The sequence below is a fragment of the Bactrocera neohumeralis genome, chromosome 4, assembly GCF_024586455.1.
Source record: "Bactrocera neohumeralis isolate Rockhampton chromosome 4, APGP_CSIRO_Bneo_wtdbg2-racon-allhic-juicebox.fasta_v2, whole genome shotgun sequence".
In the NCBI taxonomy this organism is placed as follows: domain Eukaryota; kingdom Metazoa; phylum Arthropoda; class Insecta; order Diptera; family Tephritidae; genus Bactrocera; species Bactrocera neohumeralis.
Genome location: NC_065921.1, coordinates 11,287,034 through 11,305,574, shown reverse-complemented (window position 1 = coordinate 11,305,574; position 18,541 = coordinate 11,287,034). Strand labels below are relative to the sequence as shown.

Below are 18,541 nucleotides of genomic sequence, written 5' to 3'. Positions count from 1 at the left end.
ATATGTACAGGGTGGCGCAAAAGTAATTCTTCTATCAGAAGATGCTATAAATTTTGCAATTGACCTCTAATGTCAGTTCTGTTTTGACATTAGTGTAGTAAACACATGCGAAATACACATAAATAAACAATGGTACGATGCACTGCTCCAGAAGGTGGCTTATTGGTGACAATAATCGGTCGGTGACTTTGGCACCACGTGAATTTCGTCGCAGATTTCCTGGCCGTCCGACACCTACTGGTGAAACACTGCGACGTTTAGCCGCTCGCCTCGAAGAGACTGGCATAACACGAGATGCTGCCAGGCGTGGCAGACCCCGGAGTAGCCGTTCTGCAGAGAATATTGTCGCCAAGGATGTCATGGAAGCGCCGTCGACATCGGCCAGACGACGTGCCACGCAAATAGGTATCAGTCGACGGTGCTTACTGCGAATTTTGGTACAAGAATTGAAGATGTTTCTGTACAAATTCCAATCGTGTCTAACATACGCTCAAGCCAACCTTAATCACCACCAATAGGAAGATGATTTTTCATCAAAAATAATCATGAGTGATGAGGCCCATTTCCATCTTAGCGGGTAGGTAAATAAGCAAAATTTACGCTTCTGGAGCACTGCAAATCCGCGTGTAACCCACGAAGAGCCATTACACCCGCTCAAAGTCACTGTATGGTGTGCTGTTTTTGCTGGAGGAGTCATCGCACTTTTTTTCTTCGAAGACGTCACGGGCCAAACAGTTACTGTAAGTGGTGAGCGCTACAGAGCAATGATCAACGGTTCATTTTTGCGCAACTTGATGAATTGGATTGGTTCCAACAGGACGATGCAACGGTACACACTGCAGGGTCACAACCGATATGCTGAAAAATGTATTTCCCGGGCGCCTAATCTCCCGTTTTGGCGATTTGCACTGGCCAGCAAGATCGCCTGATTTGACCGCTCCAGACTTCTTTTTGTGGGGTTTTTTGAAGTCGCGGGTTTATGTCCACAAACTTCAGATTCTTGCAGCTCTTAAAGACAATATCCGTCCAGAATGTGAGAACCTATCACCGGAAGTTCTGGCCAAAGTGATGGAAAATGCCATAAAAAGGGCTCAAATGACTATCAACTGTGGCGGCGGCCATTTACATGATATCATATTCTCGACTTGATGTAAAAAAATTTAAAAGACCAAATAAAAATAATTCACAAGCAGAACCAAAGTTTTAAATTTAAAAAAAAAAAAAATTACAGCCCAAAAACATCGGAAAACAATTCTCCATCATTGCGCTCGAAGTCATATCGACAGTCATAAAAATGGACTGCGCACGAAAGACGCAATAGCCGGCTGGCAAGTTTATGACGTCTGTATTTTGGGATGCGTATGGTAAAATTATTATTGGCATTTAAAAAGGAAGGATCAACTACAGCGACTATTTTATTGAAACGTTGGAAGGACGAAGTCGTCTAAAACCGGCTGCATTTGAAGAAAAAGAAAATGGCGTTTCACCAAGACAATGCATCGTATGACAAGTTAGTGAAAACCATGGGAAAATCCTTGAATTGGGCTTCGATTTGCTTCCACATCCACGATATTCTCCAGATTTGGCCCCCATAGATTTTTGTTGTGATGTTTCTCTTACATTCAGCAGTTACGATATTTTACCTAAATCTCACTCTGTTCATAAGTTAGCCGGACGCCACAGCTCAGTCTAATCAGCTATAAATAAATTTTTACTTTGATACAGGTTTTCTCAAACTTGTCGAAATTTTCTTTCTCCGAAAAGATCTTGATTTCTGTCGTACTTTATTTTTTCTTATTTAAAATTTACTTCTATACAGTATAAATTAATATTTTCTTGCCTTAATCTAAGATTATTAATATTATAATTCGGATTTATATACATATTTTCTCTGCAACAAATAGAAAGATAGCTACAGTCGATTTTATGAAGGTGCTGTGAATTCATGACCCTAAGAGCACACTGTTGAACAACTGTTAAGCTCTGATCATAAGCCATTTTCATGATTTTAATAAAAATTATAATTAAAACCAATAGGTTACACCTACCTACAAAAATATTTCACAAACTTGAAAAGCGTTTTTGGTCTGAATATTTGAAGAAAGTGTATTTCCTAGAGCAGCAAAGCTATTGAAAAGGGAAATACTCAACAAAAGTGGTACATAATTTAAAAAAATAATCTTAAGACATAAATTTGCAAAAAAAAAACAACAAATAAAATGTTTTATTTGCTGAAGAAAGTAATATATCGGCAATATTTTTCGATTCTACCATAAATACTGGTATCTGAATGAGATGCATTTAGCCAGTTAGAAGAAAAATGCTACTTTTCCAAAATACCTATATATTTTAAAATGAAAAACTCTCACATTTCTAATATTGAGATTTAAAAAAGAATAAATTTTGTGCCCAAAGTATAAATAAGTTTTTCCTTGTTGAAATGTGGCTGCATACGCATTGGGTTGAGGGCCACTGGGGCGTTCCGGGGAACCAAATAGTAGCTAATGAAATTGCCAAAAGTGCCATTCGCTTGACTGCCCAACTATATGGTACAACGGGATTACCGAAAGGGCTGACAGACAGATCAAGATGACATGGAATTCCCACGGGCACGCAGAATCGTCAAGATCATGTGCAAGTGAGCGAGAGGAAAACACGCAAGCTCTCTACTTATACGGTCTTGAAAAGTATGTGGAACGGTTGTTGGCCTAGTCACAGATCACAACTTACTGGCAGCACATGACAGCCGCATGGGCACCACTAACGATGATACATCTAAAAAGAGCTGGGAAGTACAAAGGTATCAGAGAGACGCTGGAACATCCTCACTGCTTACGTCCGGCCTTATCAAGAAATAGACTAAAATATCTAGGAATTAAGTATCAGAACTAGATATAAAGTCTATATTAAACTTCACAAAAAGCTTTGACATTTTGCAAGACGCAAACTTCAACTCCTGTTAATATAACAAAAGGACCAATAGGTCTATGTATAACATTCCAGACAGCCAACCTAATCTAAATATTCTTTTATTGGCACATTAAATTTAATAAATGTATATATCGTCACATAAAATACAAAATAACATAACATCACTTATCATAAATTTACAGGCGAAGGAAAAACAAAATAATAGAAACCACTCATATTGAAACAAAATTTGAGTTTTGGTTATAAAATGGTTATATATTGGTTATACGAGTATCTGATAGCGGAAGCTGAAAATTTTAAGCTTGTTTTTCATTTTAGGTGACGATTTATAGTTATTTAAAACTTATTTTAAGTGCCATTAATGAAAGGGTATTACTTGAAGAATTCTGCAAACTTAATGAGCGGCAAAATTTTATTTTAATTTAATACCTCAATTATTATGGATTTTTTAATCAAAAATTATAAAAAAAATTTTGTTCGTAAAAAATATATTTTCTATTCAAATAAATTTTTTTTATCCACAAATAAATAACTTAATTTTTTACTTTATTCACATAAACAAATTAAATTATATATAATTTATTACCATTATATATGATATATTTATTACTACATATATACTTATTTCATTTGCTTATGGGAACAAAACTAAAACAGCTGGAAAATTCAAACATAAAATTAACACAATCAAAAAATTTTTAAAACTGCCTCAACAAACCGCTAAGTGTTAAATAATTTCAGTTTTCAAAAGTCAAAACTGCTCTCAAAACTTGTCGCCAACAGAAAAATTACAGGTAATCAAATATATGATAGTAAGAGCAACTAATTTATATTTAATTACTTTGACGCTACTGAAACAACTTGAAGTGATAAAAAAAAGTACAAAATTTAATTAAAGAAAATATAAAAAAAAAATTAAAGTAATTTTAGATAATGTTATTTTGTAGTTTCATGCCACGCAACTTGCAATGATTTTGATACACAAAAGCGCACAAAAATTTTTGTAAATTATTATAATGAAAAACATTCTCTATTGACAACTGGAAATTCATTTTGGAAATATACGCCAATTATTTACACAGCTCTGAAAAAATTGGGTTTCGTCGCTCAAGCGTAACGGTTTATTCTAACATTTCTCTGCAACATTGCGCGCCAGCTAGAAGCTGGTATGTTCCAAAAGTAATATAACATCGACGTGTGTCTGGCAAAGGCACGCAAATTATAAACGCAACGCTGAACAAAATACGCTTATAGATTCGAACAATATTCAAAATAATACTCAAAATTCTTTCCTAGCCCACAATTTGAATAACACTTTTTGTTTGCGCAGGCGCGCCACTTTTCACATCGCAGACACACAATCCTGGGCGCCACTTACATGCGAACACACCTCTCTCAACGCGTTCTGCAATTCAAATTCACCTTAATTCAATTAACAATAAATACAAGTATTCACATTCTATTTATTCGCACTGTTACAATTATTTAATATTTATGTATGCACTTATTTATCATGGAACACAATTCGTTTGGCATTCAGCGCGCGCGTCGAGTGCTTTTCCGCGTGTGCGATATGCCACTTCGGTGGCTGTTTGGCGAATGAGTGAAAAGCGCAGAGTCACAGGTGGAAATTTGTAAAAATCCGCAGCGCCACGAAGCGACCGGCAGCACAGCGCCGCAAAAAAGCAGCGTTAGCACACGACCACGGCACGATCGGTGAGTGCTTCGCGCGAATTCTGGCATGGCACGAGCGTGTGCTTGTGTGTTCATGTGTGTGCTTGCATTGTGCAGCTCACCGTTAAGCCGCACAAGCACAATCGCTGTGGGGAGTGGGTGTCGGCAACTGGTGAGCAGTGCTTGTGGCGGCGTGCGAGTGCAGCAGAAATGCAGATCGCCAGTTGGTCTGACGAATTTGCTGTTTGTCGGCTGACTGGCTTCCTTGCACTTACACTTTGTGACGACATTTCTGCATTTTTAAATAAGAACACGATGGTTGTGGCATGTTGGAATGCAAAATAAAATTGCGTATGAGCAATTGAACAGAATTAATGTGTTTAATGTGTAGGAGCTTCTTATCTAACAAATGGGTTCTTGACAATAAAGCTAATGTAAGGAAAAGCAGCAGGAATAAGAGCTTAGACTTTAACCCAAGCATTTCATTAGAATACTTCGTCCTACAGACTTCATCAGCTTCGTTTTTACGATTTCATTTTCTTCTGGTTAAACTCAACTTTCGTAGCACCGTTAAACGTTTAACCAAACTGTCTTCGAACCATTATCTTTTTTTTTCTTAAATCTTATCTTATTTCTTTAAATTAATTATCAGTATACCATCTGATCATATTTGACCCGCACTGGTGAATAAAATAAAGTTTAACCCAACTGTCTCCGAATCATTGTCTTTTCTATTATAGTTCAAGTCTTATTCCATTAAATTAATTATGTGTATACCATTTGAACAAATTTGACCCGGACTGGGGAATAAAATACATTTTCACGTATTTTAATTTATTACCACCTTCAAACAGGTTTTTTAGTCAATAGAAACTTTTAATCAAATTTTCCATACACTTGCTATAAGCCTAGGCTGGGATAGACTTCAGTGCATTCAGCGAAATTTGGGTTTTTCGGCGTCGGCTAAGTGCTGGAGCGCTAGCACCAATATAAGTGATGTGTTTGATAAACGTAGGGTCCTTAGCTAGGTTGTCAGGCATCCCTACTCGACGTCGTTTTTGCAAAAGATTCAGGTCTTTTGGTACGAGTCTAGCATTAACACGCTTCATCCACAAAACATTAACCAAAATGTTTAGGATCGATCCATAAGAGATGTTCAAATCCTATATCTTGCTATGTATGTATATCTTTGTTGCTTTTATTTCCAAGCACTATTTCTCTAACTTTTTCTATATTATCGTCGTTATAGCAGAGGTGGACGGACGAGTCGTATGAAGCAAGTTTTCAATTACTTTCCGACCTTCACTGAATGTTTTGTAGCACCCAAATATTCATGTTCGTAACAAAAAAAAACTGCTGCAACATTTTCAACGAATTTGAGGCCGCGATTCCATTAGAAACACAAAATTTCAAGAAAACTCGTTATCCAGTTTTTTGTTTTTCATGGTGAAAACCGCAGAAAAACTGTTTTAAATGAACCACTCCTAGTAAAATTTTATCGGATGGTCTAACATTATGGACCAGTCCGGGTCAAATTTGATCTGAAGGTATAACACACGCATTTGAATAGCGTTCTAAGTAAAACTAATACCAAATTTAACTTCAAATAAAATTCTCCGGGTCAATTTTGATCAAATGGTATAACTATATAGACCAGTCCGGGTCAAATTTGATCCGAACGTACAACACATGCATTTGGATAGTGTTCTAAGTTAAATTAATATCGAGTTTAACTTCAAATGAAGTTCATGCTAACGAAGCACGAGGAAAAGAAGTTATCCGATTCGTCAGAATTATCTCTCTACAAACTTACCAGTTCCTGGGAGCAACCATGAAGCAATTTAGAAGTAAAGAATTTGTATAATGGTTAGTTGAAAGTGCTTTAGGTGCAACAAAAACTCCAAAGCAATTTGTGAGTGGTTTATTTTATTAAAAACAAAAATGGAGAAATTCCTAACTAAAACCATAGCGCTCTTGTGCATTTGAACTACAAAGAAACTTGAATGAAATTGTTATCTTAATGGCATATTGTTATTAATATACAAGCAGTAAATGTTTATTTACTTGTATATAAGTGCATTTGTATGTTAACACATAAGAAGATAGCTTAAGTTAAAATAATGCTGAATAAATCCATTTCATAGAGATAAATATTGTTTACTTAAAGCAGAAGAGCAAGTTCACGGTATATTGCCGACAGTCATTTACCATCGCCGATTGCAATGCACATCTATAAAAATATGAACATATGTATGTACATATATGTAAATAAACATTGCACATTTTTTAAATGCAACATCAATTAGGCCGTCCTGACTTATGCTTTGATATCTTGGTGATTGTAAGCGAAGGCAGCGGAGCAGCGAAAGCGACACCCATTACCATAAAGAACCAATTAAATAAGTGAGGCACATGTTGCCGGCCATCACTCACAATCAACGCAAATTAAAGGAATGGAAAAGTGCAAGTTCTAGTCTTTTTAACACCAGTGAAATTAAATTGGATGAAAATGAAAGCAGTGAAATCGATTGGGGAAAAATGAGCAGCTACTGGCAACGATGAATGGTTGCAGTAGTGGGCTACCAAACAGTGGATCGTGGCTGCGAAACGCGTCATCATCAATAGTTTGAGCTCCAAATATCTAAGTTATTGCTCAAGAAAGAATTTCGCATCGGAAATTTAGTCAGAGGATAAAGATCCCCATCATTGCACGATTGGCAAAAAGGATTTCTTAAGGTCTTCTGATAATCCTTCAGGAATTCATTTAGAAAGATATGGTTAGGCGAAGGAAGAAAAATTTTTGTCATCAACTTTCTTATTACATTCTTTTAGTTCGAAATGCGTATTTTCTACGAAAATACTCTCTCAGTGAGTCAATACTTGATTTCTCAATTACTGTGAGCAAAAATAGTAAGACTTGGTTCACAATTTTAAAATTTTTAATTTATTTTTCAAAATCTATCTCTTACCCACACAAAAGTGATTCCCAACCTTGCCAACATAACCTTATTTTTGACCTACTTTGACGTGGTTTTTTGGCTTTTGCTCACTTTTGAAACGATATTTCGCCGTTTGATCGTCTGTTTCCGGTTTCTTCATAGATCCACGACTCATCGCCATTAATAGTACGCTTCATGACCTCCTGTTTTTCGAAAAACTTGTGTGATTTTGAAACTGATTGTGTTTTCACTTTTCGTAGATCCAAATGATCTTTCAAAATGCTTTTCACTGATTCTTCCAATTATTCCAAAGATGTCAATAAGATCTCTGACTGTTAATCGTTGATTCTCAAGCACCAATTTCTTTATTTTATTGACTTATTGATCATCGGGTGATGTTGATAGCCGTCCCTGACGTGTTTCGTCGTCAACGTGTTCTCGACAAAATAGTTTGTACCAATCAAAAACAGTTTCTCGCGGCGAACAATTATCACTGAAGGCCTTATCCAACACTTTGAACGTTTCTTCACCAGAAATTGATTTCACTTACTCAATCATAAAGCCAATAAGATCTGTATTAATTTTTTCTATCTCAAAAAATTGTTTCCTTATTTACACATCAATAATAATATATATTTATTGGCCTCATGATTTTTGCACTATGATTTCATAAGCATTTATGATTATAATATACACGTGCGCCATTAATCAAACTGAAACTATTGCAATTGCTTGGAAAATTGAATACAAGTGTCACACAACACAAAACACATACACTTGCGAGAAATTAGTACATACCCTTTACATTTAAATGAGGCAAACTCGAGATGTGCCAAAGTTAAGGGAATTAAAGACACGCCCTCATTTTTAAGCGAGTGGCAAAAGAACGCTCGCTAGAGTAAAGCAATGCAAAGAAACGCAGTTATTTATTCTAGTTCTGTGAAGTTGAAGTTCAAAAATAACATTCCTCAAATATGCATACTTTAATGGTCAATAATGCCAATACGAATACAATAATAATAACAAGTAAGGAAGGGCTAAGTTTGGGTGCAACCGAACATTTTATACTCTTGCAACTTGCAAAAATCAAAGCCAGGGAAATGCTTTAAGGTGTAAAACCAATCAAATAAAGTAAAGTCAGCCGGATGTTCGAAAATCCTGATATTAGTTAAATAGGGGCTAGGCCAAGTGTTCGCTCAAATTTGTCTATTTTATGCAAAAAGATACACTGTTATGAACAAAACACGCTCTCTATAGACTTAGACATTATTCGTGCTAAGTTGCATCTCGTTATATTAATTGCTTCTTGATTTGTGTACTGGAAAGCGAAAGAATAAAGTGGAATTTAAAATTGCGCTATAAGGGAAGTAGGCGTGGTTGTAGTCCGATTTGGTACTGTGACATAGGAATGTAACGTACTAAATTTTGTCGAAATGGGTCATTCGGATCCCGTCCAATTTTCACACTGGCTCCCATAAATCTCTCTCATCTCATTTTATCAACTCGGAAATAAAATTTAATGTTTCTGGCGTATTTAATTATTGATTTATCGCGCTTTTAGTAGTTTTTAACAGTACCGTTATATGGCGAGCGGAGTTATATACCGATTTCATCCATTTTCACACTGTCGGTAGGAGTTCTTATAGGACTAATGTTACTAATGTTGGGTGAATTTGGTTATTGTAGCTATAGTATTTTTTTCAAAATTTTTTGCCCACAGATGTTCCTTGCCACAGCGACCCTCTGTACCAAATTACAGTTTTATATCTTAATTTAGTACTTAGTTATGGCACTTTAAATGTTTTCGGTTAATGGCAATTAATAAGTTGCCGTTCGTAATGAATAGATCTACAAGTTTTGTATGAACACCTCTTTCACATAACCTCAAAATTTATTCGAAAAAATTCAAATATTCAAGTTTTTGAGTTTTGTGTTTTTATTTTGTACAAAAAAAATCTTTTAGGAAATTCAGTGTAAACTTATTATTCGTCTTATGTCCCAAACTTAAATTAAAATATTAAGAAGAATTTTCTCAGAGAGTGCAAAAAAATACCCTAATAAACAGCTGCTAATACGAAAAAATAGGTTGATGAAAAAAGTCATACTTCATTATGCATTAAGACCAAAAAGTACCCGGAAATCGGAAATAAAACGCAACATATTTAATTATTCATCAATATTTATTTTGTTCGCCACTTATGCCAATAATTTTTATAATCTTCGAAACACTTTTCATAAGCCCTTTTTGGGATGAGCTTCAGCTCCTTCAGCGAATTTTATTTTATCTCTTCGATCGACCAAACTCCATGCCAAACTCATAAACATACATAAGTATGTCTCATCGCGAGTTATAATGCTTTCAATAAGTGTGGGATCGGAATTCGATCAAGCATGTCCAAAGAGACCACAAAATATCTACCAAAATCATACGGATGGACTTGCGAGAGATGTCGGGCTCTCTTGCCATCTCTCTAACATTTGCCTGACGATTTTGAAGTACCTTAACCTTCACATTTTTTAATATTTTCATTGGTGGATGAGATTGAAAGTCGTCCAGAACGAAGCATGCCTTCAACGATCTGTTGACCGTCTATGAAAGCTTTTTAACACTCGTAGGCTTGTTTGTGTTTTTGAATCACGGTAAGCTTTTTTCCAATATACGCAACGATTCCGCACACAAAATTTCGTTAGAAATACAACATTTGAGACAAATTCTTTGTTCAATATATTTATCCATTGTAAAAATCGCAACACGATTTTTGTGAAGTATCGTTTATCCAGTATCGTTTATCCAGGTTTTTTTCAATGTATATTGGAAATAAATATATTATTTATATATAATTTAGAAAATTTGATTTTGAAAATTTTTAAAGGGGTCCAGATACATACATATGTATATCCTCTCTATCTTTAACCTTTAAATACATATCTACACATATTGAAATATTTCTTCGTACTTACATATAAACTGGCATACAACCAAACCGACATGCCTTATTTATGTAATGCAACATGTCATTCATTTATCTGTGCAACAAGTGTGAAAGAAAAAAGAAACTTTTGCTGGAATTGTTTTAATAATTGTGTATGCTGAGGTGCCTGTCTATATACTTGTATTTCAAATTTATGAGTGTTATATACACATGTTTATACACAAGAAATGAAAACAGTACTTAAGTGTTATGCTGTGCACTGAAGTATGGCAATTAATAAGTTACCGTTGTTGTTATACAACCACAAGCATGCCACTTGACAACTTAGAATGGCAATTTCAGACAATGTACATACATATGTACATATATGATGGAAAGAGTGAATAAAAACAGAAAAGTTAAGTTAAATAGAGAATTCTAACACCAGATATGCCGCTGATAGAGAAATAACAACTCAGTTGTACTTATTCGCCGAGATTTATGTTTTCCGCTCAGCGTTTTTAAGCTATAAACTTTTTTTGTTTACTTGAACTCGCTTCCACGCTGGCGACCGCATCACTGGCAGATCAATCTAATCGTTAGACCGTTACGTGCACTTGTATGTACTATATATATGTGTGTGTGTGTGCACATATCAATCTTCTAACAGCCGAAATGGTCAAGTGATTCTAGATTCTGTGGCGATAACTAATATTGTTTTTTTTTTGTGAAAAAATGTTTCTTGCATATTTGATATACATACATATGTATGCATGTATATGTGAGCGCTTAGGAAGCATCTGCAATTCTACACGAACAACGCAGGAAATCCTTAAGCTTCTTGAATTATTTTCACTGTTTGTTTTTCATATTCGTTCAACCTTCAAACTCACAAGTCGCTGAGACGCCGCTCGCGCACTCGTTGGACCTGCATCACTGAGCAGCATTTAGAACAATTGCGTTAGCAGCGATTGCCGTTATGGTTGTAGGAGTGTTTGTAAGACGTTTACTTGATCAACACCAAGATTTGGCAGAAAAGATATAATACTTACAGTACACACACATACAAACAAACATATGTGCATAAAGGCATCTCTGCTGGTGGCATCAATCTGTTCTTGATTCTTGGTTTTTGCTGCAGCCACCGACTGAATGGGATCTAAGGTTTTTCAGCAAAACCAAAGAATTATATTCATGCCTTTACATATGTATGTAATTTGCGAAGCCATTCTGCTAGTATTTTCCTCAAAGCACTTGACCATAACTCTCATGCTCTTCAGCTGGAAACCTCGTTCGCCCTTCATTTCACATGCTAGCCACTCAATTGGAATTCTTTTTGCGTTTAATTTTCTTTTTATTTCGTTTATTAGCTTGTTTTCGTTTAGAATGGCGCTTTGTTTCGAGTTTTAATATCTATAATTAACATATTAAAGCGTTTACCAGTTTTGACACATTTTGTTTTTGTTAACAGAACACACCTCTTTAGTGGGTGGAGCGAAATAATTAGACACTGAAACTAAATAGGTGTTAAGTTGTAGCTGGATTAATATTAAAATTTATTTTTTATCATACATACATACGTCGAAATTATTCTGAATTTGAACTCCATGGGAAAATTCATCGCTTTGAAATAAAAGTAGCAAGACTAAGCTCGACATAGTTGAACATTATACAGTCGCACAATCAAAAGATATACATATATATGCGTAATATATTTGTATGTAGTGATCGCTCGCTTTTTAATTAAATGAACCTAAGGTTTGGCTTATATGCTTATTGAATTCAATATATTTCGTTTAGGGTCCGAGAAAACTTTAAAGTCACTTTAGTTGGCGAAAATTATTATTTTAATCCAATAAGTGAGAGAAGAGGCTTTTAAAGTAAGGATACACGTGTATAAAAAAAGTTGTGAATAAAAAGCTCCGTTTGCTAAGTTGGTAGGACTGTCCTTAATTACTACGCGAAATTTGAGCGCGATCTGTCAACCAGTTTGTTTACAGCAGCTGCTTAAGTCGGTACACCTCAGTAGTGTATTGCGATTTTTCCGATGGATAAAAATATCGAACAAAGAATTTGTCACAAATTTTGTATTTCTAACCAAATACCGTACGCGGAAGCGTTGCGAATGATGGAAAAGGCTTACCAGGATCCAAAAACATAAACAAGCCTGCGAGTGTTAAAAAGCCTTCAAAGACGGTCGAGATATCGTTGAAGACATGCCTCGTTTTGGACAACCCTTGGCCACTTCAACTGATGAAAATATTAAAAAAGTGAAGGTTATGGTGATTAAAAATCGTCAGGCAAGAGAGCTCGACATCTCTCGCTGGTCCGTTTGAATGATTTTGGTTGAAATTTTGGGTATAAAATGCGCTCTTGCTCGACTCGTTCCATTAAAGCTGAATTTTCTTCAGAAAGAGTACCGTTAACAGGACATGCTTAATCGTGCTGATTCCGATTCCACATGCATGGAGAGCATTATAACTGCCGATGAGACCTAGATTTATGAGTTCGATATGCAAAAGCCGCTAAAAAATTAAGGTGACGAAGTTGTTCCGGAGAAGCGGACAGTCAATGAGAAATTCTATTTGGCCGTATTGAGACGTTTGCGTGAAAACACTCATCGGAAACGGCCGGAGTTGTGGAAAAACATAAATAAATACCATCGATCAACTACTGTATTCACCAGATTTGGCTCCGTGTATTTTTCCCCAAACTGAATATGCGCCTCCGTGGAATCCGTTTTCAGTCGATCGAAGAGATAAAACAAAATTCGCTGAAGGCCATTCTCGAAATTGCTTATGAAAAGGGTTTCGAGGATTGGAAAAATTAAGTTGAAGGCAAAAAAAAAATTATATTGAAGAATAATTAAATAGTTTGCGTATTATTCATAATTTACTTTAAATGTCTGTACTATAGATATGGGTGGGTGAAAAAACGATTATTTTTTCGCTTGCCACTCTGAAAAAAAAGGTTCTTAGACAGCTCTAAGAAAGCTCTTATTTGTAACTACTTGAAAAATATCTCGATTCGTAGATTTCGTAAGAAATTGAATTATCTACAAAAAGGTCTCGCACCTCATTCTCAACGGTTAAAATTTGGTTATTTTAAGGCAAATTTAATTCTATCTTATTACTTTTATAACTCACTGAATCATTATAGAGCGGAAAAGTCATGAATTTTTAGGAAACTTATTGCTCTACAAAATAGTCTTTTATAACCCACCCTACTGTTCGTGGAGAATTATTCAATATTTTAAATTAAAAAAAGACATTTTTCAAATTTGATATGGTATACATTTAAAAATAACATACTAAAATTTTAATTTAATGGTATTTAAGTAACAGCTTCCCTAAAAACCATATTTTTCCGGCATATTCTTCGTTATGTTCTCCATACAAGGGCCCACTAGATTTTTGATATAATCAAAAACCGATTTTTGCAAACCGAAAACGACCAAAATTTTGGAGGCCACTCAACTTTTTTTGTAAACTCTGCCATTGTCAAGTTTGATTTTGTTCGACGGTAGGTCATTGTGCAAAAAAATTTGCAATATTTTTTTTCGAAAAATTTACTGTGTGTTTTTAAGATATGTATGTAAGTACATATGTCTGTACGTATGTGGTTTTAGTTCGGGAAAGGAAGGAGAGAAAGGTGATTGAATTTTTAGTGGTTGAAAATACTGTTCTCGATTTCCGGTAAAACTTTGATTACTGTGGAAAAAATTTATGTGTCAAGAATGTAGCTAATAACAAGACTTGTATTTACATCTCTTTCACATAACCTCAAAATGTCCGAGGAAAATTAAAATTAGCAAATTTTTTGTTTTTATTTTTCATAACAATTTAAAGAAATTTTGCAAGAAACCAAATTTTTCCATAGCTATTATTGCATCTTTCTTTTCCAATGTGTTTCAACCTTTTTATTATGACTTTTTTCACTTTTTACCACTTTTAATGGCTTCTGAACTGGCCTTTGAAGAACAACTCTCTTTTAAAATTAACGGACACAGTCGTGATAAAGTTATTGAGACATTTTAGGGCTTAAAAACTGTTTTTGTGGAGATAATCAGAGCTGCATTTTATGAACTTATTGGAAAAAATATAGTTTGAAACTTTTTCCAAACACTTGTACTAAAAATGTCGAAAATTGCTTTATTATAAAAATAGAAAGCTTTAAAAGCAGCTTACATAAAAATATTCGTTTCTTAATCATAACATACTACAGAAAATTACTTTAATTTCCCTACCTTTTTAGGCAAGTCTATAAAAAACGCAAGGCAACCCTAATTGGTATAAATTTGGTGTTGCAGCGAATTCACTGAATATTCCGTAAAAATAATCAAACGAATTGGTAAAGTAAACGTGTGGTCTTTGAGGCCTTAAAAAATTGTTTTAAAAGTTATTTAACAGTTTTTTAATAATCAAATAGACGTTTAGAATAAGGGAAAGTGCAATTGTGTGATTTTATTTAGTTAAAAAGTGCAATCAATTTGGTGTTTGTGGCATATTGAGGCGCTAAAGGGATTTTGCGTCATAAGAAACTTTTGTGATAAACAGCGAGAAAAAAACATAATAAAATAATAACGCAAAACAAATATACATATATTAAAAAAACGTATTGTTGCCCGGAATTAGGTTTTGTTAAAATATACACATAAATCGTAATAAAACAAGTGTCTAACCCCTCCCATTCAAACGATAACATTCCAATTTGTTTAGGAGAGGGGTGTCGCAGGCAAAGCGATAGCAAACTAGTCGTGTTGGTGAGTCATCCAAGATAAAATCGCAGCGCATACCGCTCAAACAAAAGCAAACCACAAACACAGTAGCTACGAGTGACAGCAGCAACAGTTCCAAGGCCTTGTACATATTTCGTGTTGACAAAAAGCAAAACAGCTGAAGGCACTATAGCCGCGCACTCACATACAATAAAATTTACTAGAGTGACGTCATCACATTGCGGATAGACCACATTCACACACAATATAAGGATTTTACTATGAAAACCACTATCAGTGCAACAACAACTACCAACACAGCTCTGACGGCTAACAGCAGCGCAACGTCGGTTAATATCTTACCCAAAACGGAACCAAGCGATATCAATTTAACTTTTCAAACACCAAACGCCGCTGCTCCTAGTAGCAATAACACCAGCGTGAATACGAATAAGCGACCAATTTCATTGGATTTGAATAAAATGGCGGCAAAAAAACAACGTTTGGTCACACCGCTTAGCATTGATTCGCCCAATTTGGATAACATGAAAACCATAAATACGCCGGACATTGAGAAAATACTACTAAGCAACGTGATGCCGACACCGCAACCGGGTGTGATATTTCCCAGCAAAACGAGTACGGTAAGTAACAAACAACCCACACTCTAGAGAGAAAATCGGGAATGGGACAGCATTATAGTGTATTGTTGTAGCAAAAATGTGCAAACAGTTGTTTCAGAGCACCGGTTTCCACCTGAGAACTCTGTGCCCCGGAGGAAATATCTCCGACTCTGAACAAAAATCTCCTTTACTGCAAACAGCTATTGGAATTTCAGGGCGTATACAGCAAATTAATTAAGAATTTTTGTGACTATTGCAGGTTACTTCGGAACAGGAAGCCTATGTGAAGGGCTTTGAGGAGGCGTTAAGTAACTTACATCAAAGCAAAAAGTCGCAGGCCGCACAGATAACCAACAGCAGTAGTAGTAATGTGGTAACGGCCGCGCCGACAACCACGGCAAGCGTAGTGGGCACGGGCGTTAGTGGCGGCTCCTTCACCTACACTAATCTAGGTAAGTAAATCCACTATTATTACCAACATATTATTAACTTTCTTTTATTACTCCACAGAAAACTTCCCCGTCGCTATCAAAGATGAGCCACAAAACCCCGGCTCGCCAGCGGCGCTCAGCCCCATCGACATGGAAACGCAAGAGAAAATCAAGTTAGAGCGCAAACGGCAGCGCAACCGTGTCGCCGCATCCAAGTGCCGCAAACGCAAACTGGAACGCATTTCCAAGCTGGAGGATAAAGTAAAAATGCTCAAGGGTGAGAACTCAGACCTTGGCGCCGTGGTGAAAACATTGAAGGATCATGTTGCGCAACTGAAAGAACAAGTGATGGATCACTTTAACTCCGGTTGCACAATCTCCATGTTAACGGAGCAACAAATGTTGGCAAGCAAATAACATGAGGACACCGTTGTGGGCGCGCGAAAATTAGAACATAGGCAAAAACCGGAAACGCAACTGCATGAATTCGAGTCAAAATCAGGGTGTGGTGGTGTTATGTTGGAACGTGATAACCGTACGAAAATATTGGATTTGAAAATAAAAAATGCTGACAAGCAACAACAACATAACAACCACTTAAAAGTGACTCGCAACACGCTACAACAGCAGCAAGACGAAACTGAGGCAAATACAGATTTATCGGATCTACAACTCAATAACAGCATAATTAATGTGATTGAACAGCACATGCCCATTGAATTATTCATGGAGACACCACCGTTGACCGGTGACTGCTCATCGACGCATTCTACCAACTCGATGTGCTCCACTGGTGGCATTAGTGCCGATGCTGAGCTACCAAATAACAATCAACAAACAACGACCAATGCCGCCGTACTCGCGCTGGATGCGAGCGCAACAACACAAACAATGACAGCAGACATGCAAGAAGATTTCAACGCCACCATGGATAACGACGGCGAACGGCCACTTGTTCTAGTTATTATCACGGATTATGATATGCAACAATAAGCAATAAATACAGCTAACGAAATGTGTGCTTTTAAAAACAGTAAATAATGTAGCTTACGTATTTATGCTTTTAGCAGCGAAGTGCCTTTATCGAAAAGCCATACAATTGCCTCAGCAAACGGAAAGATTTAAATTCATAGACGTGATTTTGTATTTGTAGACGTTTTCCGCTAATAATTGCCTTATAAATTTCTAATTTGCTATGCTTTCAGTAACTACTTGTAGGTGTAAAGATAAGGAATATTTTGATAATTTGCATATGTTTATAAGACATACTTATATTTTTTCGCTTTACAATAATTTATGTGCTAGCTTTACTAATGATAAATTAAAATTTATACAAAACTTCTAGTTGTAAGGTTTCCCCCAAAAATTTATATATTAACAAAGATTATATTTAATGCAATAAGCACAAAAAGTACATGTATATATGTATATTTGCAAAATAAATTAATGAAAAAAATTATACAAAAACGGTAACTGTTATTGATTTTAAATACAGGAACATTTTAAAAAAATATTTAAAAACAAAAAACAACGTTAATAACTGTTACACAGAAGCTTTGATACCCTTCACAGGCGCATTTCTAACAATCAAAAGCAATAAAAACTTGTTTTGATCGGTCAGTAGTGGCCTGATCTGAAAAAATTGTTTAGATACATGCCAAATTTCGTGAAGATATCCTGCCCAATAAAAAAGTTTTCCCTACAAGAGCTGAATTTTGAACGATCAGTTAGCATGGCAGCTATATTGTACAGTAGAAAAGCACATGTGCAAAATTTCAGACCGATAACTTAAAAACTTCATGTAAATTCAGGCGACTGTCTACCAATCGTCCCCGCGTGACACGCTGATCATTTATATAAATATTTTATAGGGCTTCCGATGTGACCATCTAGGTTTTACAAACTTCGTAGCAAACCAATTCTCCCCGGTTCCTATTCTAACGGTGTATTTGGTTATTAGTCTGCTCCCGACTCGAAATTACAGAACAATTAGGAATTAATTACTCCCGAATTAATACTTTTCTGGCTGTTGTTTTTGTTTTAGAGACAGAATTCTGCCGAGTTGACAGTCCATGACCGGATAAAAAATCCGCGCCCGTTCCGGCTGTCGTAGGAACGGAATACTTTTCTGGTATTGTCGGATGCTAATTATAAGCTGGTAAAAACAACACTCCTTACATCGAGTTCACCTAACTGTTCTTTTTACAATTTTTGAGAAAATTTAAAGCATTGAAATTACTTTTGGAAATGTTTACTTAAACTACAGCCAGAATATAAATTTTATGCTAATTATTGAAAATAAAGATTTTTTTTT

At 35.7% G+C, this 18,541-nt stretch overlaps 2 protein-coding genes across 2 annotated transcripts in view; one reads left to right on the top strand and one right to left on the bottom strand.

The window, feature by feature from the left end:
* LOC126756510 (uncharacterized) overlaps positions 1 to 4,520 on the bottom strand; it is a 43,087-nt gene extending 38,567 nt beyond the window's left edge. Inside the window, 1 exon segment of the mRNA XM_050469612.1 lies at positions 4,310 to 4,520. The gene's annotated coding sequence lies outside the window, so the exon portion shown is untranslated.
* Positions 4,521 to 14,771: 10,251 nt separating this feature from the next.
* Positions 14,772 to 16,699, top strand: LOC126757216 (transcription factor Jra). Its single transcript, XM_050470932.1, has 3 exons — positions 14,772 to 15,817; positions 16,056 to 16,248; positions 16,307 to 16,699. Exons 1-3 carry the CDS (start codon positions 15,455 to 15,457, stop codon positions 16,642 to 16,644), a joined length of 894 nt encoding a protein of 297 aa, XP_050326889.1. The 5' UTR covers positions 14,772 to 15,454; the 3' UTR covers positions 16,645 to 16,699.
* Positions 16,700 to 18,541: the final 1,842 nt, after the last annotated feature.